The sequence below is a fragment of the Ascidia mentula genome, chromosome 7 (assembly GCF_947561715.1).
Source record: "Ascidia mentula chromosome 7, kaAscMent1.1, whole genome shotgun sequence".
NCBI lineage: Eukaryota > Metazoa > Chordata > Ascidiacea > Phlebobranchia > Ascidiidae > Ascidia > Ascidia mentula.
The window spans coordinates 19,995-45,504 of NC_138572.1; the positions used below are offsets into that span (position 1 = coordinate 19,995).

The 25,510-nt window shown below is 36.0% G+C and overlaps 4 protein-coding genes across 7 annotated transcripts; 1 reads left to right on the forward strand and 3 right to left on the reverse strand.

The window, feature by feature from the left end:
* Positions 1 to 1,382: 1,382 nt before the first annotated feature.
* On the reverse strand, positions 1,383 to 3,033 carry LOC145908578 (transmembrane protein 106B-like). Of its 2 annotated transcripts, XM_082995881.1 has the most exons (8): positions 2,842 to 3,020; positions 2,701 to 2,787; positions 2,514 to 2,577; positions 2,298 to 2,457; positions 2,164 to 2,241; positions 1,963 to 2,087; positions 1,813 to 1,866; positions 1,383 to 1,760 (listed from the first exon to the last, which is right to left on the reverse strand). In XM_082995881.1, exons 1-8 carry the CDS (start codon positions 2,939 to 2,941, stop codon positions 1,667 to 1,669), a joined length of 762 nt encoding a protein of 253 aa, XP_082852007.1. In that variant the 5' UTR covers positions 2,942 to 3,020; the 3' UTR covers positions 1,383 to 1,666. The 2 variants fall into 2 exon arrangements, with proteins under 2 accessions (XP_082852007.1, XP_082852005.1); XM_082995879.1 differs by having other exon boundaries at positions 2,701 to 3,033.
* A 5,103-nt stretch (positions 3,034 to 8,136) lies between these two features.
* Positions 8,137 to 12,185, reverse strand: LOC145908717 (cullin-4B-like). Of its 3 annotated transcripts, none has more exons than XM_082996042.1 (18): positions 12,097 to 12,185; positions 11,726 to 11,900; positions 11,458 to 11,533; positions 11,310 to 11,400; positions 11,093 to 11,212; positions 10,962 to 11,035; positions 10,744 to 10,906; positions 10,494 to 10,666; positions 10,247 to 10,433; positions 9,896 to 10,088; positions 9,738 to 9,842; positions 9,480 to 9,676; positions 9,257 to 9,373; positions 9,085 to 9,195; positions 8,835 to 9,005; positions 8,667 to 8,774; positions 8,460 to 8,612; positions 8,137 to 8,409 (listed from the first exon to the last, which is right to left on the reverse strand). In XM_082996042.1, the coding sequence occupies exons 2-18, from the start codon at positions 11,865 to 11,867 to the stop codon at positions 8,314 to 8,316; spliced, it is 2,277 nt and encodes a 758-aa protein (XP_082852168.1). In that variant the 5' UTR covers positions 11,868 to 11,900; positions 12,097 to 12,185; the 3' UTR covers positions 8,137 to 8,313. The 3 variants fall into 3 exon arrangements, with proteins under 3 accessions (XP_082852168.1, XP_082852169.1, XP_082852166.1); XM_082996043.1 differs by having other exon boundaries at positions 11,726 to 11,767; positions 11,834 to 12,170; XM_082996040.1 differs by having other exon boundaries at positions 11,726 to 12,170.
* Positions 12,186 to 13,583: 1,398 nt separating this feature from the next.
* On the forward strand, positions 13,584 to 15,578 carry LOC145908378 (transmembrane protein 8B-like). The gene has a single exon (XM_082995641.1). The coding sequence runs from the start codon at positions 13,599 to 13,601 to the stop codon at positions 15,417 to 15,419; it is 1,821 nt and encodes a 606-aa protein (XP_082851767.1). The 5' UTR covers positions 13,584 to 13,598; the 3' UTR covers positions 15,420 to 15,578.
* Positions 15,579 to 15,645: 67 nt separating this feature from the next.
* LOC145909245 (endothelin-converting enzyme 2-like) lies at positions 15,646 to 23,964 on the reverse strand. The gene is made up of 21 exons (XM_082996578.1): positions 22,454 to 23,964; positions 21,292 to 21,405; positions 21,005 to 21,176; positions 20,496 to 20,691; positions 20,153 to 20,211; positions 19,827 to 19,951; positions 19,625 to 19,774; positions 19,390 to 19,458; positions 19,058 to 19,246; positions 18,810 to 18,961; positions 18,644 to 18,758; positions 17,502 to 17,612; positions 17,330 to 17,428; positions 17,202 to 17,279; positions 17,037 to 17,143; positions 16,914 to 16,972; positions 16,743 to 16,862; positions 16,569 to 16,693; positions 16,442 to 16,507; positions 16,140 to 16,247; positions 15,646 to 16,085 (listed from the first exon to the last, which is right to left on the reverse strand). The coding sequence occupies exons 1-21, from the start codon at positions 22,496 to 22,498 to the stop codon at positions 15,909 to 15,911; spliced, it is 2,436 nt and encodes an 811-aa protein (XP_082852704.1). The 5' UTR covers positions 22,499 to 23,964; the 3' UTR covers positions 15,646 to 15,908.
* Positions 23,965 to 25,510: the final 1,546 nt, after the last annotated feature.

Genomic DNA, 25,510 nt, shown 5'->3' on the forward strand with positions numbered 1-25,510 from the left:
ACAATGGAGTAAGCTTCTAAAAAAGGTAAAACTATTTTCCTGACATTCACGAAGAATAATATAAACGAAATAATATATTCTTATTAACGTAACATAAAAAGCTTCAAGTAATATAGATACAATATCTTTTAATGTCACCACATCATATACGACCACGCTACACATGGAAACAAAAATATACTGCGTACTTTTTTTGTTTTTTATACTGTTACGTCACAAGCAAAACAAAGAATAAACGACAGATCTGCTCGCTTGTCAAAGTCTGTATGTAGCATGTACATCTGATCAACGCTTGTGTAACTATACGATTAAAGCACTTAAATCAACATTAAGTGTCATTGTTCTGTGGTAAATATTGCATCAAATATATATGATAGCACTTCAACACTTTGCTATGACGATAAGTTGTCTAAACAACAATAAAGAGCTTCGTAACCGCATCTAAAATCGTTCCTGAATTACACCCTTTATTGTCCAGCACATTTTGTTATTGTTTTGTTGTTTATGAAATGCTTTGCAATTATACAATGACCAAAATTTTGACAATTTTTGTTTCTAACACAAAGCAAGAGTTGCCAGATTCAACCACACAACTAAATCTGTCGTTTAAAATTTACCTCAACTTATTTATCCTGTCCTTGTTAAAAAAACTTGTCCCTTTCAGCACTGGTTTTTAGGAGGTAATTTATGAGGAACGCTTTTCCACAGGGGAGGCTTTTCAATGACCTATTGTTACAGGTAAGCAAACAAAATACCGTCCGTCGTATGACTAAAGGCTCAATATATTGTCCCCGTCACTTTTCTGTTTGCTATCCAGACATCAAATGGCAACTTTCTGTTCACGAAAAATATGTGACCAACCAAATTTGTAATCCTTCTGTTAAACCGGCAGCTTTACCAAAACCCCACAAACGTTATTAGCATTCATTCAGTCGAACGCAGGATATAATGATAGTTTTAGGGCCAATTTAACGAACTTGCGATGCGGAACACCAAGAACCATTGTCACGTCACAAAACTGTAAAAGGTTAAAACAAGTTCAATGATTTCTCAGTTTTACATGCACAAAGCCAACAGGCAATAAAAGTGAAAAAGGTATTTTACTATCTTTATTCAAACAAGCTCCAAACCAGCACAGGTAACTACAAAAGCTTCATCGGCCCTCACTCTGGCAGAGCAGCGACGCAGCAACAAATAGACAGGCTGATAATATGCCTCGTTCGAACGCAAAATCGCCCCTACCTCTGCAGCTATATCCTATTGCGCACTCGCACAATTGAAGGGCTTCGTCGAGTGGACGGCTTCCACCTTCAGCCACTTATAACAGGCAGCTGTAATTCTGCCCTCAAACTTACTTTACCTTGAAAATACAACAAAATATATTGATAATCAATCAAGGTATCATTGACCAATTTGCAAACACCATTGGAAAAAAGAAGAGTTCCTTAAAAAGTGGAATAGTTTAAAGAATCAAGTAATTTTTTTTTCTTCAGGATAATTTTTTTTATTTGATTGCAGTGGAGACCCATTGTATTTTGCACAAGTAAGAGGCAACTTTTACAGTGAAATACACATGTATTTTGTGATAACAGTAATATACAAAACTACGAAACATTGCACAGAGAAAAACAATAACACTGGCATTCGATGGAACGAAGAAAATCAACTAGAGTTTGTTGTTTAATCCGCAGTCAATATATTTGTAAGTCTGCAATGAATCCTGCTCTGAATGTTGTAAGTACGAAGTGGTTTGTGTTGCTCTACAAAATAGTATTGAGAAACAAGTTTACTAAATAGAATGGTGATGCTTACGACAGTCGAATGATGATATCATGAACTTTCCTCTTCGGGTTTGTACAGAGATCCCTAAAACACATGGCATGCATTCAGATACACCCATTGTGATGCAACAAAGGGTCACATGACAGGTATTTACTCAGCAAATAAGTCATAAAAACTTACACAATAAAATCAAGTTGATTTTCTTTGTTAAATTTCAGAACCACTTCAATATCAACTGGAGATTGGACTTGCCTAGCAGATAATGTAAGTGGGGATGACTTAAGATGACCGGTACCAACTGATACCTATGCAAAGTTTGCATAATTTATTCTATGTTGGTCAAAACATAAATAGGTAAAAAACATTCTTTACCACACTTACTCGATCAAAAAAAGCCTCCACATCAATATGGGAAATTTGTACATCAAAAAAATTGGTGTTGGAAACATTAAAACGATTCTGAAAGTGCAAAATTTGTTAATGATTGTTGCAACTTTCCACATAAAAAAGCATACTGTGAGGACAATAATTGCAGATGAAATATTTTTCTGCAAGGAAACATTGTAATCCACAATTTTGTCCTCTGTTATTGTAACTGCACGGGGGAGAAGAAAAAACAAAACAAGTCCACAGAGAAGGAGGCAAATCACAATCGCCAGCAGAACATAAAACTTCCTACAAAAATTTGATTATTATTGCATCCATTTTCTCATGCATTTTTAAAAAATTACGTTCTGGATGGTTTCAATCTTCGGTCATTGTACGGAATTAGTGCCACCAATTCATCCTCTTGTTCTGTTAATAATAATTGTTATATAACAGAGTAAAAAACAACCAAAATGATGCAACTGAGCAATCTTTTGGATCAGGTTTGTAGACAAAAGAAAATTAAAAATAATATGAAAACTTTTTTTAAACCTTTGGCAATTCTTCCCGTCCCATTACAGGTTGGGCAAGTCCTGCCATCTTTTCCACTAAACTCAACATAACTGAAATCTTCAACATCTAAACAAGAAAACTTTACATTTGATTGAAAATGGCGTAAATGCCACCACCAACTTGTTTCATTTGCTTCAGAAATAGTTCCATAATTTCTGTTAGCCCCATTTAGGTCTGCTGTACCATCATTCACCGGCGCTGCTATTTTCTTTTTAAACATGTCAAACTCTTAACAGCAATCCCTACCACAGATAATTTAAGTACCACTTAAAAAATTGCTGCAAAAATTAGTTCTTACATCACAAAAAGTTGAAAAACACAGGCAAGGTCAAGGTTCTACCCTCCACATGTTATAAACTGAAATACTTGGCACTCTCACAACACATGTTTTGTGCAAAGTTTACTTCTAGTATTCCGTGATTAACTATTAAGTGGTCATAAAACGATATCGGTGCCTTGGCTATCAGTAATCCCTAACAAATAGAGAAAAACAATAAAAAAACGACATCCTGAAGCCCAGACTGAGCCTCTGCACTATCCGAAGCAGTCAGGATTTTATGGAATAAGGAATCTAAGGAAATCGACACAAATTTACGGTGCTTCGGAGTGTCCAATTGTAAACAAGGAAGACCATGCATTGGGAAATCTGCTTCGCTCGCAGCTACTGAAAGATCCAAACGTTATTTTTGCTGGAAGAACGGTTAAAAGTTGCTGTACGGGAAAGGAACAAGGCATAGAATGAATGTTGTTTGAAGATGGTGAATTTTGTTTCACAAACATGTCACAAGAGCTACACTCACGTTTTCAAGCAACCTTTTTCGACATGCCTGTGCCCACAATTAATTTATCTTGCATCCACGCAAAGTCATACACAGCGACCACACCTCTACAGCAAATCATTGAGGTCATTAATCCTTTAATTTGAGTCGCAGATATAAACAATTAACGAATACAAAGATTATTTCAGCAGTAAATTTTGTTATAACGCTGATTTAGTTATATAGCGTATCGTCTTGATCGTTAACAGTTGCTTGTAGTAACTGCATTTTGTTTAAAAAAATTTTTTGTTTTTAAAACTGGTAAGAAACAGTGAATAATTTCGTACATATTTTTGCTGCGCCTTTTTTTGGAGTCGGACTGTTTTTATATGAAGAAACGAGTTTTGTCGCTTTACTATATAGCAGTGCTTTTCAACCTGTGGGACCATCCGCACTGGTGCGGATGAGAAAATATATTGTGCGGATGGGTAACATGGTGCGGATGACAATCGTCTAATCAATGTGCTTTTTGGTCTAAGAATTTTCGTATTGGGTTACGTACACTCAGGGTGTCGATTTATGCCTTTTTCACCATTCTAACTGTTCGACACGCGACGCCACTGTTCGACACGGGCGGCGTGAATAAATGTTAAGTTACCGATATACAGTACCACTAACAGACCAACGCTATTATTGTTATCAACCAAAGTCCATCAATTGAATTACTATAATAACTTAATTAAGCCTAACGTATCGGTCACGCCAATCTTGCAACATTCACATCGATCTCACTAGTATTCTTTTATCGAAGATTGGACGCCAACAATTCTCCTATTAATAGTGGTTCAAAGACGTTGGTGCCAGTATAAGTCGTTTAATTTCAAAACGCAAACAGTTATTTGGTGAAAAATGTGTATTTCGGGTCACAATTAAACAACAGCATTTCACTAAACGGTTACGTAGTGTTGAAAACTTAATGGCATCATCGTTTATTAGGAACCCCACCCAAAATAAATTTGTCTCTTCAGATGGCTAAATAAACGCAACCGCAATAAATATTTGGACAAAATCCACACAAAAAACAGCCAACACTTGCTTTAACGTTCAGCGAATTAGCGCTTTAAACTATAACCATTGTTTTAAAACATGGAGCATTGTTATCGAAAACGTGGCATTGTACCAAATATGTTGCATTGTTACGAAACAAGTACCATTTTTCGTTCAATCGGATTTAACGAGACATAGCAGCTCACAACAGGCAAGATTTTTAATGGTGATGTCTTGAAACGTTCAAGAAAGGGCAGTTTATCATGCCGCCTGGTTAGTATAAGTTATGTACATCCTGTTCGCATACATTTTATGCGTTTGTGCGGATGAAACTTTCGTGCCACAGAAAAGTGCGGATAGAATTTAAAAAGGTTGAAAAGCACTGCTATATAGTATTGGAGTTACTCTCCATAGCGCATTAATAATATTAAGGCAATTAATCGACTTTCTGACGCCATCGCTGGTTATCTCACTTGCGTTACGTCTTTCAACTTGCACTACTTCTTCTTAGTCCCCTTTGTCGCGTAATCGCAGCAATTATCTCTTTGTTTCTGCCTCGTCTTTGATGTATCCCTATATATTTTCCCGACTCTTTCCACAAATAAACAGATCATGGTTTTCGATATCACAGATCATAGTTTTCGGTCTAACGGATCATGGCTTTCGGTCTAACGGATCCCAATGTGATCTCTCAGATCATGGCTTTTGGTCTCATTCTGTTCTGACAGGACCTGCAGGCAGCATGCTGTCTCACCGGGACTTTCTGGACAGGTTTGATGTTGGGTTCGCGGTGATGCAATTCCTTCAAAATCTTTCGACAATTCATGTGCGACCCTTCATTTCTGGTGCTGCCCTCTGTGATCTCGAACACAACGCCTTCTGATGCTGGAGTCGGATCAAGTCAAGCGCTATGCTTTCTGATGCCGGAGTCAATGAAATTCAAGTGCAACGCCAAACTGCTGTGATGTTTGTTTTGTAATGTTAAACTACTATATTTTCCTTCTTTTCGTCACAAAATTTCTTAACTTCACCACTTTCCCCTTCCAGGTAATTTTAAGGTATAGGTTTGTTAACGCATGTCGCCGAAATGGTAGTTTTTGATATTTTTTACTGCGTGTTATATTTCCTCACATAATTATATGCCAGGTAAGTCTACATGCCTTAACCAAGCGGACCAAAGTGCCGCGATGGGTATGCTTTTGTAACATACGTCACAGAAATCAGTGCTTATATTTCGCAATGTTTCGTGTACAGCAATGCACAAGTTTTGCAAAATCCCATACTGCGACCCATATGATAAACTCATCGAATGCTCTCGAGTAAAGCGAGTCATTCAATATCTTGTTTACCACATAAAATGTTATCACAAGATACAAACTCTTATATTACACAAACCATTTCAATGCGTCCTAGATAATACAAGCAGGAACAATTTCTTCCGATAGTGAGCACCAGAACGTGTGAACCAGTGATTCCCCAGCACGCTTGAATCATTTATATCCGCTCTCAGAGAAAATTTCGATGTGTACTGTATTTTATGCTCTTGTATTATATTGCTTCTACCGTTTGGTGATATCACGTGACATTATTGACCAATCAGCTGTAATAATGGAGAGCTTGAAAAAGCCCAGTTTTTCCTGTAAATTCAGTCTCAGTCTATTCTATTCGCTTGGATTCTATCGACATTCTATTGAAACGTTGTAATGTACCGTCGTAATGAAGCTGATAACAGATATGAATACAATTATTCGGGAAGATATCCTAGTTCTGATTGCTTAATAGAACGGAGCAGAAGCAGGTTTAACAATCGAAGAGGCTCAATTCGCGCTCAAGCCATCGAGGCTCTGTTAAATATCTCTGAAACTCTTTAGAGTTATTTACACTTTAGAAAGCCTTCCGAACGCGAGAACTGAAACAAAACTCTTCCGGAAAACACTTTGGTGGAAGGGAAGTTCTGCATCTATCACATCATATTTGAGAATAATTCCCAGTATCATAGTACTATTGTTAACAAGCAATTGCTTTGTCCCTACAACAACCGGTTACAATTCATTATTTATGCGGACTGACAAGCGCCTCGTCTACGTCATCAAGACGTTCGACAACAATCTTGTCATCACCTTTAACACCAACGTCATACGTCAACACCAAGTCATTTCTTTCTTTTACCTGAGCTCTCTCTGGCTATATATATTAGGTGCATATTCATCATGGAACCAGAGATGAACGAGAGAACCAGAGAGATAGGGGGGAAGCCAAGCCTAACCAAGCCAAGACTGAACTAAGAGACGATGAGACCATAAGTCAAAAAGTAGATCAAAAATCAATTGTGTTGATTGTCGCCAAGCTATACGAGTTTTATTGTTTTAGAACCGATTGATGCGTGGTTTGTAAGTTGTCGATGGTTTTTGTTTGAGTTTTAACGAATTAAATTGAAGGATCAAGGTCTACAGTCTTTGTTTAAACAGTAACCAGGAGTCAGATATACGGCAGTGTTATATTTTGTGCTACGTTACGCGAACGGTCAGTGCAGCACGACACTAGAGGCATGTCGTTACACGGTGATTGCGGCAAGGCCACCTCTTCACTGCCTGCATTTTTTTTTGCCTCATAGGGATCAAAGTCCTTTTGCTACATTTTTAGTTAGGGGTTGACCAGTTGGCACAGCCAAGGTCAACGGGCTGTAGACGGAAAAAGTTATGCTAAGATATATGTTGAGAAATACGTAGAGATATACATGTTGAAACAGATATATTCAAACATATTCTGTAGACTATTTACTGTACGAATAAACCATCACGGATTTTTATGTTAATTGGTGAGACGCATTGTTTGCTGTGAGAAAGGTTAGACGGTAAATACATTGTCAGGAGAACTACACATATTTAAACTGGTAAGAAACAGAGAATAATTTCGTACATATTTTGTTGCGCTTTATTTGGAGTCAGACTGTTAGTACATGAAGATTCGTTTTTTGTCGCTTTACTGGCATTGGATTTCTTTTCAGTCAGATAGCGCATTAATAATATTAAGGCAAGTAATACAAGGCTTCAAACTATTGTAAAGCAAAGCCACGCCATTGCGCACCACCTGGCAGAGGGCTTTCAAAAAACCTGCTATTGCGTGAAACATGTCAAATGTTTACTGCCCGTTCCCAACAATTCCAGTTCGCGCAACCACTCCATCTGCCAACTTGAACAAAGTCGTAATTTTCCACTGAAGTAAGAAATGAAGTCCGGTTCAATAAGTTCGGCAAACCAGTTCTTGTTACTGAATTGGATCAGCGACATGCGTTCGACGCAACATTCTTATATTAAGTCCAATTCCAGCAGTATTATGTGCTTTCTGGACGGACACCTGCATCCATGCCAATATGAGCAAATCTAGGTCGTCTGAAGCAATCTTTCAGTTAGGAGACGTGGTCACGTGGTACATCAACAAACATGCTTTATAATGGCGGCAAAAGTTAACACGACCCTTAATTACTTCATTTGGCGTCAATACGGCCTTAAAAGTTCATTTCAGTAATTATGTAAATTTAATTCTGCACAAGTTGACTGATCATATGTGTCATAAGTTTGAAAATACGGTTGCAAATCTGGAAAGCAAATTTGGTTCATGTATAATGTTTATTTTTAAACATTTGCGCGTGGTCGAAGCAGAATATTAAAGAAAGCATGCGAATATTGCCGGCGGCCGTAAAGATATTTACACAACCGTTGCAATATCTTGGCACAAAACTTCACCTTCGATTATTCATTAAAACGAACAGAATAAATACAAGGTTTTAAGCGACATAATGGTACTGGTTGGTATTGTCCTTATCCCTCTGCATGTAATCGCGCTCAATTAAACTTTCAATCCGCTTTTTGATGTCCGTTGGCTAAAACATAAAAATTTAAAATCGACCAAAGCGAAAACAAAACATTTTACCTTAATGGGAAATTTGAGTTGTTCATAAAGTTCAGACACAAGGAGTTGATGAGAAAGAGTTTTCCGCATTTTCATCGTCCTGACAACAGCGGCATCGATCTGATATTGACGATCTTGGAAAACCCGTTCATTTGTGTCCGTATTTTCTTCAACCTAATTAATATTCCCATTAAGCAGATACATAAACAGTGATATTTAACTAAATACCGTTTCTTTCATTTGAATTTGGTTTATTTTTATCCTTATTAGTTTATGTTTGAAATCAGAATTAAATTCAAAGTTGTCCCCCTCATTCACGTCTTTTCCTTTGGGAATCTAAAACACATGGAAATAATTAAGCTACAGATTGTTGGAATAAAAATGTTGGCATCCGACCTTTGTTAGAACCCGGGCTTTACCACATGCCAGAGATTGTAAAGTTCTTTTCAATTCAACTTCCTCGATTAACGTTTCATCCTTTATGTGGCCGAATGAAAAAACATTCCCATCATTGAAAAGTAGAAGGATTAAAGTTTGGAAAAGTGAAACCTGCAATTCCTTGTTTCCCTGAACACAAGTTATTGTGACAAAACAAATTTAAAAATGTTTAACACACTAGGTTGAACATAAAAGTTTATTGTCCTACATTCTTAAACTTGCTTTTCAGAACACAATGTCCCAAAGTTGATTGGAACGTTAATTTCCTTCCAGAATGTTTCATGAGATAAAATAATCTAAAGCACTCCTGCAGTTTGCCCTAAAACACAAAGATGTAATGGTTGAAAATATTTTGTCACACACGGATATTGACAACTTACCATTTCAACGGGTAGCCTGACTTCCATAGCTGTGTATGTCGGCCAATATCCCATTGTTAGAATGTTTACGTTAGTATCAATATTAATATCCCTTACATCAGGTTTCGTCGATTGATACTAAAAACGAAATTAAGTCAATTGCATGTCAGGCAACGTAAGTTTGCCATGTGGACATTTGCTTTGCATGACTGATGATGGCAAAGTAGTTCATTGTTGGTTATACCTGTCTGTACTGGCTCATTAGTTCTTTTGAATGGAACATATCTTTAAACATCCCCTCCAACTTGCTGGTAAAGGCACCTCCACATTCTTGTTTAAGCTTCGACAACATTGCTTTTTCTGCATCGACTGATGCACTTTTCCCCACCAGGAGGCGCTTTGCAAGATCTTTTTTGTAAAATGCTTCAAATACGTCCTTTCCTGCCAAAGAAATATTATGTTTGCATAATTGATTAACACACAACTGCCATGGCAATCATACCATGAATGAAACGAAATAAAAGCATGATTTTGTCAAGAGTTCGATCGAGCTCAGATTCACTTGATTCTTTGTTTCCAGAACGCATCCTCTGGTCAACGTACTTTGCTAAAACAATTACTCTTTGATTTTACTTGGACAAGAAAACATAAAGTACAAACCGATCAGTTCTGCTGGCTTGTTTTGTCGTTTGTTTACAGAACTTTCAAAGGCTCTTTGGACACCGTTAACAAACTTTGTGTCTTTGCCAAAACAACACTGAACTATATTGTCCAATTTTTCCTTCAAGTTTAGAAGATCTTGCACCATTGTTTGATCATTATTCATATCCATTACAATGGCACTGGCAACACCCTAGAATAATTGTTTTTATTTTTCAAAAACATATAAAAATACTTGTTTGGTACAATTTACAATTTGATTAAGGCAAAATTGAAATTTACAAGTATTTTGCAAATACTTAAGTTTTTTGAAAAAAGTAAAAAAGGAAAATATTTTTCATGAGTGATTACTTTGACATGATCCGTGAAACATTCACATAATGATTGAGTTCCGTTGTCAATTGTTGATAAGAGGGAGTAGAATCTTAGTAGATCGCTTAAACGATTCTCATTGATTAAATGGCTGAGACCCTTGTTCAAAAGGAAGTGAGTGTGCCGCGCTATAAGTTGACTTTCAACACAACATATCAGAGGTTTTCTGCAATATGTAAAAAATACTAGAATATGGACATTCACTTGGCTCCAATCCCATACATACAATGTTGAATTATCCATGCAAGTTATGCAGATATTTCTTTCTTCAGAAATCCTATTCTCTGTGTGGATCAAATACTCGTAAACTTCTAGTTCACTTTTCTTCTCATCCCCCTCTCTAAGATAATATTCCTCAGTTTCTTTGAGAAAATTTTTCTCAAACAATGAGTGGTAAATCTAAAAACAAAACAACCAAGTTTACTGACAGAATAATCATTCAGTTAAAAGCTTGTCAAAAAGGAAAGGTCACACACCTGAAGGTCGTTCAACATAGAAAGCAAATTCCGCAGCAGGCTTCTGTTTATTGTGTCACCGTTCCTTTCACGTTTCACCAACTCCAACAATCCACGTAAACACCTTTCACGAACATGATCACGTGATAAAACATTTTCACGGAACAAATCCAGCCCGAGGTCCCTATGAAATAATAATAAAGGGACAATTAAAAAATAAGTAAGATCTTGGAACTTACCAGAGGGATGGGAGCATTGAGTTTTGCAAGACATATGTTCGATCCAAAACAAGGAAAATACAACGGATCATTATCTGTAATAATCACATGAAAAATTAAAACAAACATTTAAATAAATAAACACTTCCCACAGTTTGCTGGCAATGATCCTTCCATTCTTGTTCAAGTCTCCTCAGAAAAATTTCACCGTCAATATTTTCATCAAAAACATGGACTTTTTTGCAAATGTGTCGTTCACAAACATCTTTCAGCTTAAAAAGTTGACAATAAAATTTAGCAAAACATTGCTTTATTTCTATTTTAAAGAAAGTTTTTTTTATCAATACCAATGGTAAATTAGTTGCTTACTTGGGAATAAAGATTCTTAGCTATTTTATGCGAACATAAATTTTCTACGGCCTTGTACAATTCTTCAAGGCTAAAGCAAATAAAAGAAGATCTGTAAGAAAAAGAAAATAATGTTAAAAATACACAGTTGTTTAGATATTCAGCGTACCTGTGGATTGCTGACACAGCTTCTTCCAGCTTTTTCCATGTGTCTGCTTCGTAGTTCTCTGGGAGCACTGGCTTTGCTACAAGTACAAAAACACTGAAGGCAGCAGTCTGTGTTGAATGTTTGGGTCAGGTATATATTATTACATCCAATTGATAAAAATAAAAACAGTGTCTTAATAATAAACAATCACAAACAATATAAGGGGCGTAAGAGTTTGCTTGTGATTTCAAAAGAGTGAAGACGGTTAAGAGTAAATGTATTTTCAAACCTTTGAAATTTTTTATTGTAAGCTTTTTCGCATTGCTGTTTTTTGAACCAATCATCATTGAGGAGTTTTTCATATGACGCGAAACCCCATTTTTTGATTGGTTCAAACTTGAAGATGAACTTTGCAATGAATCACCTGACATCAGGAACCTTTATATCACCCGGACAAGTTAGTTCTGCAAATTAAAAGTAAAGCACTGGCCAATATAATGGTATGCCCGAAAACATAAAATGTATTTCATTAGTTTATATTGGTTCAATAATTAGGCTACACTTCTTAACCGACCAAAAATACCATTTTCCACAGAACAATTACTGTTTTGAAAACGTTACAAAGGACAATAGATTTTGTAAAAGAAACTACAACCAAACCTCCACATTCACAAATATTACCACCGCAAAGTTTTTCAACAGGAACAACTTTTATTCAGACTTCACTGTTTTCACAAAACCCTAGAATTAAAAATAACACGAAAATGCTTAATCCGTGACTACAGGGTGCAATTATTAATAAAAATTACTTTGAATTGGACGCTTGAATTAAAGAAATAAAAACATTTGCTGATGTTTTATGAAATTGTTTCAACAGAATCATTGCATAGTATCATGCACCTGTGCATTGTGATAAATTATCAATTTTGTTTGCTTAAAAGCGTCTGAATGTTTTTTGCGCTTATCACTTTTGCAGCAAACTTGTAACCGCTACTTACTTTTTTATATATTCATATATTTGTCAACTTTCACACGTTCAAAAATAAAAGAAAAACGAATTTAATTAATATTTCGCGACCTGAAAATATTTTAGTGGTTGGCATTCGAGCGTGTCGTCAGCAAATACGAATCACGTGAAAGCCCTTATTCTGGCAAAATATTAACTTGTATTGACCATATATTTTAAGGTACCAGGAACATTTATTAACAACACACAAGTTGTGATGTCCAGCTTTAACTTGTCTTTTTGCTGCCCGGATGCCTTAATTAAGCCAACCTTATTCCGTTGGTAAAGGTTTTCGTCTCCGATTATTATTTAAAATCTAAACATTTCAAATATTTCCTTAAATCCAGGATTTATAGTGTGGAGAGATTTTATGTGATTAAATTTATTTGTTTTGAAAGCAGCCAAAAAAATCGTCATTTTGCTGTTCATCTTCCAGAAAAAATGAAATAAAAAAGTTCACAGCGGATGCGGCTCGTTCTGAGCATGCTTACTCTAAACAGTTATGTAGCGACCAAGCCTATCTTTTTCGACATATTGGTGACTTGTTTTTTTTTCTCTGCTGCTGGCGATATTACGTGTCTGTCTCCATAAACTGACAATTCTTGTGTCTGCGCAGTAAAGTCAAATAATATTTACTTATTGCCAGCAATCCAGGTTGTATTTCTGTGAATCTGATAGTAAACCTTAATTGGCTTATGGGGCAAACGATAAATGTTGGAATCGGCTTAGTCCACAGACTGTATAGTGTGGTGGGTGGCACCGTTGGCTTGCGGTCCAATGGACCACGTTAGTGGACACTTTCACTAATGACGCCCACCTTTGGACTGCAGAAAATATTGAAGCCTGGACCCAAAGACAGGTCGGCACATTCGATCCACATATAATGCTGTGTAACATAGAAATCTGTGCGTAACTGCAAATAACAAGTGGTGGCTTTGTAAATATACTTGTTGGCAAATGTTTGCTGTACTTCAAACTTATGGTAAAAACACAAGTTATTATTCTATCAGCAATCAGCATTACATAAGTCACTTGGCAATCTTAATTACAGAAATAATATGTGTTTTTAATATGTCAGATTATAGTTTTGTAAATTTGAAACTTTGTAAGCAAAGTATATTTTAAATTTATTCACAGCTAATTTATAATCTTCCATATGAGTGACCAACAACTTTTTAGCTTCTGTATTACTGTGTGTTTGGTTGGCGGGGTACTTGCTTCCAATAACAGCCAGTTACTTCTGGAGTTTGGTTCCAAGCAATTGTCAAGATTTGAGAACTTTGGTGATCAAGAGGTATTCCATTGGGTGAATCCCCACACACCCAAATATATGTTACAATTTAAAGGAAGTATCGTTCAAACTGGAGGTGGAATTTCTGTTCACTGCGCTGATAGCAAGGTTCATTTGTTAGTGAGAAGAGGTGCTTTGCCTATTCCAAATCCATTACAAACTTATGTTCCAGCGAACACGTTCATACAATCAATTGGATTGGTCGCCAACAACACTTTTATAATATCCCAATCAAAAGAATTAACCTACGAGATTGAAATCAACTCCCAGCAAAATGCTGGACACTATTTTGCTTCGGTATTCCTCCCGGACCAAGAAAATAAGATCGGTGTTTCTGGTTTAACCCAGCAGTGCAAATATTATGGAATTATTTCCCTGTATACATTCCCATGTGACAACAGCAGCTACAACCCAAACCAATCCACAACTATTCAATCAAATGTTACCAAACTAATCCGAAAAGAGAATTCTCTTTTTAATGTTAAATTTGTTGACTTAAGTAATTCCACATCAAACCTTTCATCAGACAATAACAGAATCTTTGAATGGGAAATTCTCCCTGGGAAAGATTCTGGTGGAATACTGAAAATATCAATTCAATCAAAAAGTTCACAACATCTGGTTGAAGCCTGTGTTTATTCACAGACATTCAGTGATGACAATTGCACCAGTGGTGAACTGCTTCAACTAAATGGAACATCGGGATACACTTGGCACTTTCCCTACCCAGTTTCTGGGCGTTGGTACTTGGCCACATTACTTACATGTGTTAACACGAGTACTTGTCTTTCTGAGGTTACAGTCAGTGTGGAACTTGCTTCCTGTATTGATAATTGCCACAGCAGAGATGGTCAAGGTTCGTGCGGCTTTTATCGAAGTGATGACATTTTGTTTGTTTCATGTCGATGTAGGGTAGGGTGGAGAGGCATTGCCTGCACTGACGGTCGTGAAGCTTTAAGTTATGCAGAGCAGTTATTAAGAACCCTTCTTCTGACCTTAAGCAACTTAATGTTTCTTGTTTGTGTAGTTCTTGCAATATACAGAAAATTTTTCACGGAGGCACTTGTTTATTTCTTTGTAGCGTTCATGAGCAGCTTTTATCATGCATGTGACCAACCTGGTGCTGCTGTTTATTGCATCATGAATTATGAAACTCTTCAATTTTCCGACTTCCTATCCTCTGTCACTGCGATATGGTTTACTTTAGTGGCGATTGCTAAACCCCCCCACAGACTGGAGTCATTCCTCCATGTTGTCGGCTGTCTCAGTTTTGCCGTTGGTGTTTCTTATGATCGATTCAGTGCCTGGGTTGTCCTCGTACCAGGAATAATTGGTGTTATCATGGTGATAACAGCTTGGGGTTTAAAATGCCGCTCAAGGCGTGTTTGTTATCCGGGAAAAAGAAAAACTTTGCTTGCGTACATACCCGGCATAATAAGTGCGGGGACAGGACTGGTTCTGTATGCATTTGTTGAAACTGAGGACAACTATTATATTGTCCACAGCTTGTGGCATATTCTTATGGCCACTGCTGTAATATTCTTGCTCCCTCTTGGCCCAAAATGCAAAGCAAATCAATCCTGTGCCACCAACAAAGCAGATAGGCAAGACCAACCTTTAGCATTAGAGCAGTCATCTAATGATTTCACTTATCATTCCTATAACAATGCTGATCTTGAAGCATAAATTCACAACCAGTGTTGTGTTCGATGAAATTCATTTGCAGTTTTTGTTAGTATTTTAATATGTGCACTGTATTTTGGCATACAGGTGCCTGACTCATTAACCTTCGTGTTTTTTATGTGTGTTGTAACTTTGTGTGAATAAATAAATGAACTGATTTTCAATAAAGTATTCTTGCTTCAATAAAGAAGGTTACTAGTTGATCATTAGCAGGCACCAGTAGTTGCATTGCAAGCATTTCACAATTTATATTGAAACCAAGAAATTATGTTCACACGATGAAAGAATGAACCAGATACTGCAAGGTTAACAAGTGCACAATCCAGAATACATGAAAAAATGTAAAACAAAAGGTAATATCATATTTGTGTGTTGTGCATTCATGTGCAACTTGCTTAGTGAATTTGAAATACTCAAGTGTGTAGATATTATTTACAACAACAAACTACACTCACAACATTATATGTTACCATGGACAAAAGCAACAAGATATCACCAGACATTACATTTGGTGGCAGGATTCATTGGGCTTCCAACGGGACAATGGAAAGCTTGTGCAAACTGAGGGGAGTTTGAAATAGTTCCAATCACGCGAAACTTACCAGGGCTGTGGACGTTGGTTAAAATCATTTGTTGTTTGAATTGTGGGGTACTGACTGTGCACCAAAGCTGCAAGTTTCAAAAACCCATCATAAGCAAATCTTAAAAACCTATAGGTTATACCTGAGCAAAAGCAATAAAGAACAGTTGTTCTCTGGTGTAGTTCAGGGCTGGAAGGAGAGGATCTAACTCAGCAACCGAATCATTACTTTCTTTCCATGTTGTGTAAGCCTGCCAAAAAACATTGGGTAAATGTAAAATAATTGCTGAAATCTTCCAACTAAAACATATTTGTCAGGCAAAGTCGTCTGATAGTCACACCAGATGCAGTAATGAGACATTTTAGGTCGAAACAGTGTCCATCTGTCTGCAGCTTACATAAAACATATTTTGTTTTAAATTCACTTTTTTTTATAAATTCTCACATCAAATGCAAGTTTCAATCCTCCATTGTCAGCAATATTTTCCCCAATTGTTAAGTTTCCATTCAACTGAAAGACACAAGTTAACAAACCTAAGAATTTCCACCTCAAATATTAAAACATTGTATACCTTCATCCCAGCTATGTCGAACTGTGAATATTGCTCAACCATGCATGACGCCTTATCTTTAAATCGGGTCAAAGTTTCGTTTTTCCACCAATTTCTTAAATTTCCATTCAAATCATACTGACGTCCTAAAAATCATTTTTTTACATTTAAATTTTTTAAACAACGCAAGCTTACCTTGGTCGTCGAAACCATGAGTTAATTCATGTCCAACCACAATACCAACACCTCCAAAGTTGATTGACAATGGATAGTTTCTGTTGTAAAACGGAGGCTGCAGAATTCCCGCAGGAAACACTAAAAAAGCTTTGGTGAATCACTGCGTTGATAATGCAGATTTTAATTTACCGATGACGTTCTTTGTTGGTGAATAATAGGCATTCACAGTTGGTGGGGTCATCGACCATCTGCACAAACCAAGATTAAATTTTAAAAGTGATCACTTTTTGTTGCAATAAAATTGCATTGTACTCATTTCTCTCCACTGGGTGGCGCAATTCCTTTATTTGCTTTATCGTCAAATATTTGATAAAGCTTTTGCGTTGCTCAAAGTAGGTTTGGTTGGATGTAATGTTTAGCTAAACGTAAACAATATTAGTTGTGTGCATTTGTGCCACGGTAATACAAATTGATTACATCTTCATATTCCATGTTAATATAAGTTTCATTCAATATTTTGTCTGGAAACCCTATCATGTCTTCCACTGCATCAGCCTGAAATGAAAAATCGTCATTTACAAGTTTCAACAATAAAAAAACTTTACTTTTTCCGCAGCTTTTCTTTTGGTGGTTTTGTCCATCCATGGAATATCATTCAACCTTCTATTGAAGGCAGCCTTTATAGCACGAACCATATCTTCTGCCTGACACCATTTCAATTAAAAAAAAAAATTCATATTTTAAAAAATCATTTGAAAATCTTTAATTAATTCTTACAGATTTTTTACTGGTTTCATCAAAGTTTTGTTGAATAAACATTTTGCTTAACGCCAACCCCACAGAAAAATCAACGGCCCCAACACAATCAATCCATCTTTCAAAGCAAGTCTGCACAAAATACATCTGTATTCACAATGTGTACATTATTGTTGTATTCACATAATGTACATTATTGTTGTATTCACAATGTGTATAATATTGTTGTATTCACAATGTGTACATTATTGTTGTATTCACAATGTGTACATTATTGTTGTATTCACAATGTGTACATTATTTTTGTATTCACAATGTGTACATTATTGTTGTATTCACAATGTGTACATTTTTGCTGTGTTCACAATGTGTACATTTTTGCTGTGTTCACAATGTGTACATTTTTGCTGTGTTCACATAATGTACATTATTGCTGTGTTCACAATGTGTACATTTTGTTGTATTCACAATGTGTACATTATTGTTGTATTCACAATGTGTACATTATTGTTGTATTCACAATGTGTATAATATTGTTGTATTCACAATGTGTACATTATTGTTGTATTCACAATGTGTACATTATTGTTGTAATGACCAAGTTGTCACATTTTGTTGTATTCACAATGTGTATAATATTGTTGTATTCACAATGTGTACATTATTGTTGTATTCACAATGTGTACATTATTGTTGTATTCACAATGTGTACATTATTGTTGTATTCACATAATGTACATTATTGTTGTATTCACAATGTGTACATTATTGTTGTATTCACAATGTGTACATTATTGTTGTATTCACAATGTGTACATTATTGTTGTATTCACATAATGTACATTATTGTTGTATTCACAATGTGTACATTATTGTTGTATTCACAATGTGTACATTATTGTTGTATTCACATAATGTACATTATTGTTGTATTCACAATGTGTACATTATTGTTGTATTCACAATGTGTACATTATTGTTGTATTCACAATGTGTACATTATTGTTGTATTCACATAATGTACATTATTGTTGTATTCACAATGTGTACATTATTGTTGTATTCACAATGTGTACATTATTGTTGTATTCACAATGTGTACATTATTGTTGTATTCACAATGCGTACATTTTTTTTTATAATGAAACAATAACTTTCCTCACCAAATCTGATCCAAACTTTGCTTTGTGAAGCTTATTCCAAGCATCGATGAACTTTTGATCCAACGCATTCACAAATAACTGGATGAACTTCCACATTGCATAGCTGCTCAAAACTCTGTGTAAACAAAATTTTAAACATCTGTAGGTTTGTCCACTCAACCCAAACCTTTTTGGTGTCTTGAAAATTATATCAGAAAACTTTGTCATGTAGTTTATGGAGTTTGTAATGATCGGTTCACTTGGGGATATTGTGACATTTGCTTGATCAAGAAATAATTTCTTTAATAAAAGTCCCCAGTTGATGGAAGGGGCTATTTCCTGCACATAAGAAAATTTTGTAGAATCTTTAATAACAAAGTTGTTATAATTTGTAATTTATGTCAAGGAATTTCATGTTTTAGGAGAATTATTTACTTGGAGTTGTTGTAAATTGAGTCTGTTGTAATTTTGTTCCTCGTTTCTTGCCTGTTCCAGTGGAAGACTTATGTCGGCAATTTCTGACTCCAATTCTATCACATTCATCATTAGCTCCCTCGTGTGGTTTTTTTCTCCTCCCAAAAGCATCCCGATTTCCGTCATATATTCAAAGTAGGCTCCCATTATCTAAACCACAAATCACGCGTTATTTAACATCCAGGACGCAGTTTCAAGATATAATTTGTTAAGCCCATAGTGCAATACAAACACTAAAAACGCCACCTGGCATTTGCGCAACAAATTTGACATATGCCCTTTCTTTCACTTACCTTGTTATTTTCCACTGTCTTGTTGATGTAGAAATCTCTTGCGCCTAATCCCAACTCAGATTCACCTATCTGCAAACATACAACTTTCTTTCCTAAAAACCATTAAGTTGAATAGAGCAAAGTATTCCCAGGTGGAATTTTACATCAAAACAACATCCATAAAAGTGGAAGTTTATGAAACAATTTTTTATTTGTTATTCAACTACGACTTTCTACCACGAAATTGCAAACTTACAATAATTATGTTTGAATTTGAATGTTTTGAGTCCGTTCCCACACCGATACTGAAGAAAGGGAAATCGGAGAATGGGGCAAGAAGTAAGAGGGATTGATTAAAATCAAAAGTTGATTCATTCCACGTATCCCACAATGGCCATCCCCCCATCTGTGGGTGATAATAAGTTCAAAATTTGGTCTACATCATACATTCTTCGAACCTGTTCCATCAACTGGACAAGTGGAGCAGATCCAAGCTTGTCTATTTCACCCATGTTTAAACAGGACTTGTAAAATAACTTGGCTTTTCTTTCAGCCAATGAAGTTGACTCAGAATTGTTGCTTTCTACAAAAAACATTTTTTACCAAGGAGCATATCTTTTTTATGTGTGTTCAACAAAAAACATTAAACATTTAAAAAATCTGGATTTTTCTGTTGTCAACAGGGCAAACGATTTGCTGCCATGTGTGAAAATCTTTGCATTCCTCAGTTTAAACTGATCAATAACAATTTATAACGGTTTATGTGAATAATTCATAACCTCACCTAGAACAGATTTGAGAACTGCTTGGTTTCTTTGCCACAATTCATTAAATGTCCCCCACCTAACACAAAACAAATTTATTGTATTCAAAAAATCTATAACATTCAATGAAAGTCAGGTCAGTTGTGGGGGGGTTGCAATGGATAACGATTGTCGGTTGGTGCACGGGAATTACACCTGACACCTACTCAGGGGGGTGATCGATCATTTTAGAAATGTTTACAATTATGCAAAATGTTGAACAAATTAACAATGCACAGCAGATAGCAATAATCTCATGAATGAATGATAGATTTGACCTTGAATGAATGATAGATTTGACCTTAAATGAATGATAGATTTCACCTTGAATGTCCGGGGGGGAGGGGGTTCGTGCTCTCCCACCCTCCACATGAAAACTGGTAAAAATCATGACATGGGTCAACACTTTCATCCAATGAGAGGGATATTCTACTTGAAACTTCGATGCAGGACCGTGTCATGCATGGTTGGTCACCAACCATTTGGCTTAAAACCTGACCATTGCATTGTGGGTCATTTCCTGCAAGAAATACACGATTACCGATTAAAGAAAGTTACTGTTTTGTACCACAGGCATCTCATGTACAAAGGACGTCTGTGGTGTGCGAAGCATCTTCAAATATTCCTCTGTGCAAGGTTTTATGGCAAAACACGTTAATAACCAATTTTGGCATCAGGAAAACTTGTGATTGTTGCATAATTGTGTGCCATTTCTTGTTTTCCCAGTAAGGTTAATATGTTAGCAATATGCTGGATACATTTCACCAAAAACCATATTTCCTATCATGTATTTGTTGAAACTCAGTGAGGCCTTTAAAAACAAAATAACTTGCCTGGAGGTTTAGACTTTTCGTATGCAAACAATACGATGAGGATAGCAGACAAAAAAGCGATCAATAAACACAGAAATTTTTCCCGCTTAGTGAAAGAACGCGCAAACCTTCTGCAGTGAATGCGCTGTGAGTGGCAGCAGTAAGCGGACCGCTTGTAGTTGTGAAAATGAAGCTGAAAACAACATTTTACTCAATTCACATGCACTTTATCGACAAACGAAGTTATTTATTTTGGTTTCAGAGGAGAAACAGCATTCTCATGGTAACTGCTGTAAATAAACAATTACTTCATCATTTTCGATGTCTAGCACGGGTGAATCTTGATCAATATCAGGAATGTCTTCTCCAGTGCTGACTTTAAGATTCCTTCCCCCATGACCACCCTCATGACTTGAAGTTACCTAAAATATTTGAAACACAAAACTTTAAAATTTATTTATTTTTTGACAAACCTTATAGAACTTTAAAAACCAAAACTTTATATATTGATGAACGCAAAAATATTTTTATTCACGAACACAAGGTATGGATCATGCCAATTAACATTTACTACAAAACAACAACAAAAAACTAAACAATAGAAAAAGTACTGAAATGAATTTTGTAATGCAAATTCAACACCAACACAAAATTTGTGAATCTGGATCGACAACAAATACATAAATATCTCACCAGCTGCAATGAACTGTAAGCAGTTTTTTTATCAGAATCCATAGTTAAAAATTTTGACAAAAACCTGCTAGCAAACTTTTTATAAAAAGCAAACAAAATTTATCCAGTCTTAAATGTACCTTTTTAGTTTGCACCCATTTACATAAGATTTTAGTTGTTTAGCAGAAAACAAATCAACAATACTTGTGAGCAACACTGGGGACTGATTGCTTGATGCGCTCACCAACCATTCCAGCTCGACCACAGACTGTGCTAATTAAATCAATTTATTTTTTCTGCAAACACTGTCTATTTATCCATCGTTCTCAAACTATTCCAACAGTTTACCACAGGCACAAATCATGCAGAAAATTATTAAACAACCAAGAATCTAGTCATAAACATATCTGTACGTTCAACTTTAATTAATACTTTGAATAAGTTTCAAGGTCTGTGCAACTGACATGGTTGCATTGCAAGGCTTATAGGCAGGCAACAACAAACACAGTGGGAGTTGGAAATGTGAAGAAGGTTCGCGCATGTTTACATAAATGCTGCAGAGCAAACTTCTTATCTCAAAACTAATCCATCAAAATTAGTGTTTTGCTCAAAACAAATTTACCATGCTCTACACACAAGGCCTCACTGTAAAGCAATACCAGTTTAAAATATTTCTGTTCCCTGTATGGGTTTATTGAGCTTTAGGCTCAAAAATATTTCTATAAAATACACATCCAAATGCACAATTATTAATATTGATTTATGAAATATTATTTCCAACCTTAAGTAAAAACTTACCTCAAACTGTGGAACTTGGGCATATTTCACTGATTGGTTCTTCATTAAAAAAAAAAAAACTGCTGTGCTTAATGGAGGGACATCATTTCCTCAAAACTATTTTCTGCCAACAAATAAATAACTATGTGAACAGGTTCAAAACCTACATTCAACGCACTCCATGATTTGTTCATATACATTGAAATCCTTTGTGCATTTACACCTTAATTCTACCTAACCAACATAAAATTTAAACAAAATTTTGACTGGAGTTGTTAAATTGCATGTGAGATGGAAGTATATTAGTTATGCATGTGAGGAAACACCTGCACCACTTGATGAAGGTGAACCTGCCGTCAAATAAGTCATCAACCAAAAAAAAATAATGTTCACACTTAAATGGTGAAATTTACTGCTTTAAACCAGGGGTCTCCAAAACTTCTTGTTTTGGGGGTGAAGCCAGATAATCTGTAGTTTGTTCTGTGCATGTCATTCTTTCCAGTCACTTCCCTCTTAACTGTTTTACAGTCACATCCCTGCTATAAGTTGTTTTACATAAACCTACAGGTTTAGATAGTTTCTTGCAAATCTAAGATGGATTTGGTTTTCCAACTGTATGTCGCAATGTTTTGGCGTATCAATTTAAATTTCCATGGCATAACAATTTTGTTTGAGAATTGTAAACATTGGAACAATCCATACTTGTAATTTATCATTGGTGCGTCATGAGTATAAAAAACCTTTTCAAAGTGTGTCGTACACAAAAAAGTTCCACTGATTTAATTGGTCTTTGCATGTTAGTTAAGCGAGAGCAAGTTGGAACAGAAAGTACTTGTATTTATCACCATAACACATGCTTGTACAGAATATAAAGTGTGCAACACACTCTAGTATCGACTCAATGTAAAACCATTCAGCGATAATCAAACAACATAATTGTTACTCCAGGCCTGACGCTAAACATTGCTTCAATCACTACAAAATAGGAGGTAAAAATTATCAAACAATTTATCAGTTATAATTTAGAAAGTTTGTTCTTTATGGTTCTGACTTCACGCCATTAATGGGTCTGAAGTCACAATGCTGCAACTGCGGGTAAAGATTGGTGGGAAATACATTGATTTGGATACGGGTTATTCAATAAAAACAAATGTAAACGTGCAGTAAATTAACTTGTGCAAATCTTTTTTGTTTAGGCAAATCAATAATTGTCTAAGAAAATAAAACAAAAATTGACATTTGGCGAAGAAAAGTCTGGAATTAACGGCAACTAGTGTGTCTAGCAGATATATTCTATTAATGTGCACGTTTAGTGTCTCGTTAGTTGGCAAAATCACAACATATGAAACAAAAGACTCTAAATCAGATTATAAACGTGTTCTCCCAATTCTCTAGGTCACTTAAGAACATTTTGCAAAAGATTTTAAAATTTACGAAAATTCCTAACTTAGTTATACGCACTAGCAAAGAAATATAACAAATACGCTTTAGTGTTCGTCTGCTGTCAGTTTCCATGCGATGAAGACTTATTCGCAGCAGTGCAGCAGTAAAAACGCACACAACAGACAAAGTTGCTGCCCGTTACCGGTACCTTTTAACAGGGTTGCCAGAATATATTTTTTGTTTAGAGCCAAACAGCACGCAAAAAACGCCAAAACTAGTTTTAAAGGAACCAGAAAAGAGCCAATCGTTTAAATAATGAATCGTTTAATTTTCTGCTTCCCCTAACATATGTTAAACTATATTTACAGGCAAATTACATTCATGTGGTAGAGCAACATATAATATATTCTTTGTTTATTTATTTTCTTGGATTATTTCCGTCTTTCTGTGTGCAGAGCAGATAGCAGTGCCAGTGCTACGCAAACATTTAACAAACAGTCTTTCAAAACTCAAATTATGACGTCACTATAGAAGTAGTCAAGTTTACGCTACCCAGGCATTGAGTTTGCAACGCTTCTGTACTAGCTTGGGCTGTGATGCGTGACGTTTTTACCGAAAAGAAGCAAGCCGCGAACCTGCTTCGTCACGAACGAGCCCTGGCGGGCATGCATCATGCACGACGCACACGACGGTCACGATGCACATTATGTTCTTTCTTACCGTTAATGCACGAAATTCCTTTAAACAGGGCATGAAATCGAGACAACAATATGGATTGCATGGACATCAGCAATTACTGATACATAAAATTTAACAAACTGTAATATCCCAAAAACTTTTTAATTCTTTCTCCGAAACTGATGTCTGACACGTGTCAGTGAAAATTCGGACGTATGTCAAACATAAATTTCGCCAAAATGTTAAAAAGGCGACAGACCGTCGGTAAAAATATCGTACGTTGGCGTGAAAAACGTACATTGCGTTGATTTCCGGTGATGATTCTAAATATATTTCGACCTGCAGATATTTTCAATAAATTAGAGTGATTGTAACTGACGCAATTCACGTATTTGCGGCGAACATAAAAAATATCCACCCTACTTCAAATTATTCCGTGACATTTATGAATACATTTTCACAACAACAACAGAGATATTTTTAGTGGCCTATTTAACCGTCCGGATGCACGCTTATGACGTGCTGCAATGATGACCTCATTAGAAAGTACTATAAAACTCCGTGCCACCAAGCAACAAAAGTTTGAACTTCTGTAGCAATGTCAACCGATTTTTCGCAGTGGAAAATCCAAGACACACAGTTTCAGCAAATCAGTATAAATGCTGACCGCAATAAGTTGGCAACAGATTGAAATGCATAGAATTTGTTCTCAAGACATGGATCCAGAATAGATATCTTCCAGCAGTCTTGATATTGTTCTTAAAATATGCAAAGATAATTTGTATGGGGGGGGGGGGGGGGGCAATGAAGTTTTGTCCAAAGGTTTACGATAATGGCTGATGGAAAACAATTTAGTTTCAGAAAACGGTGGGTAATGCTCCATTGTCACGCCATAAGCGGAACTATAAACGATTGTCCAAACACAATGAACGTTCCTTGGGAATTTCGGGCATTGTTTCAGTTTAAGGAGGCAATTCATTCACTTGAGATCAACCAGGAAGTCTTGATAAGCGCATT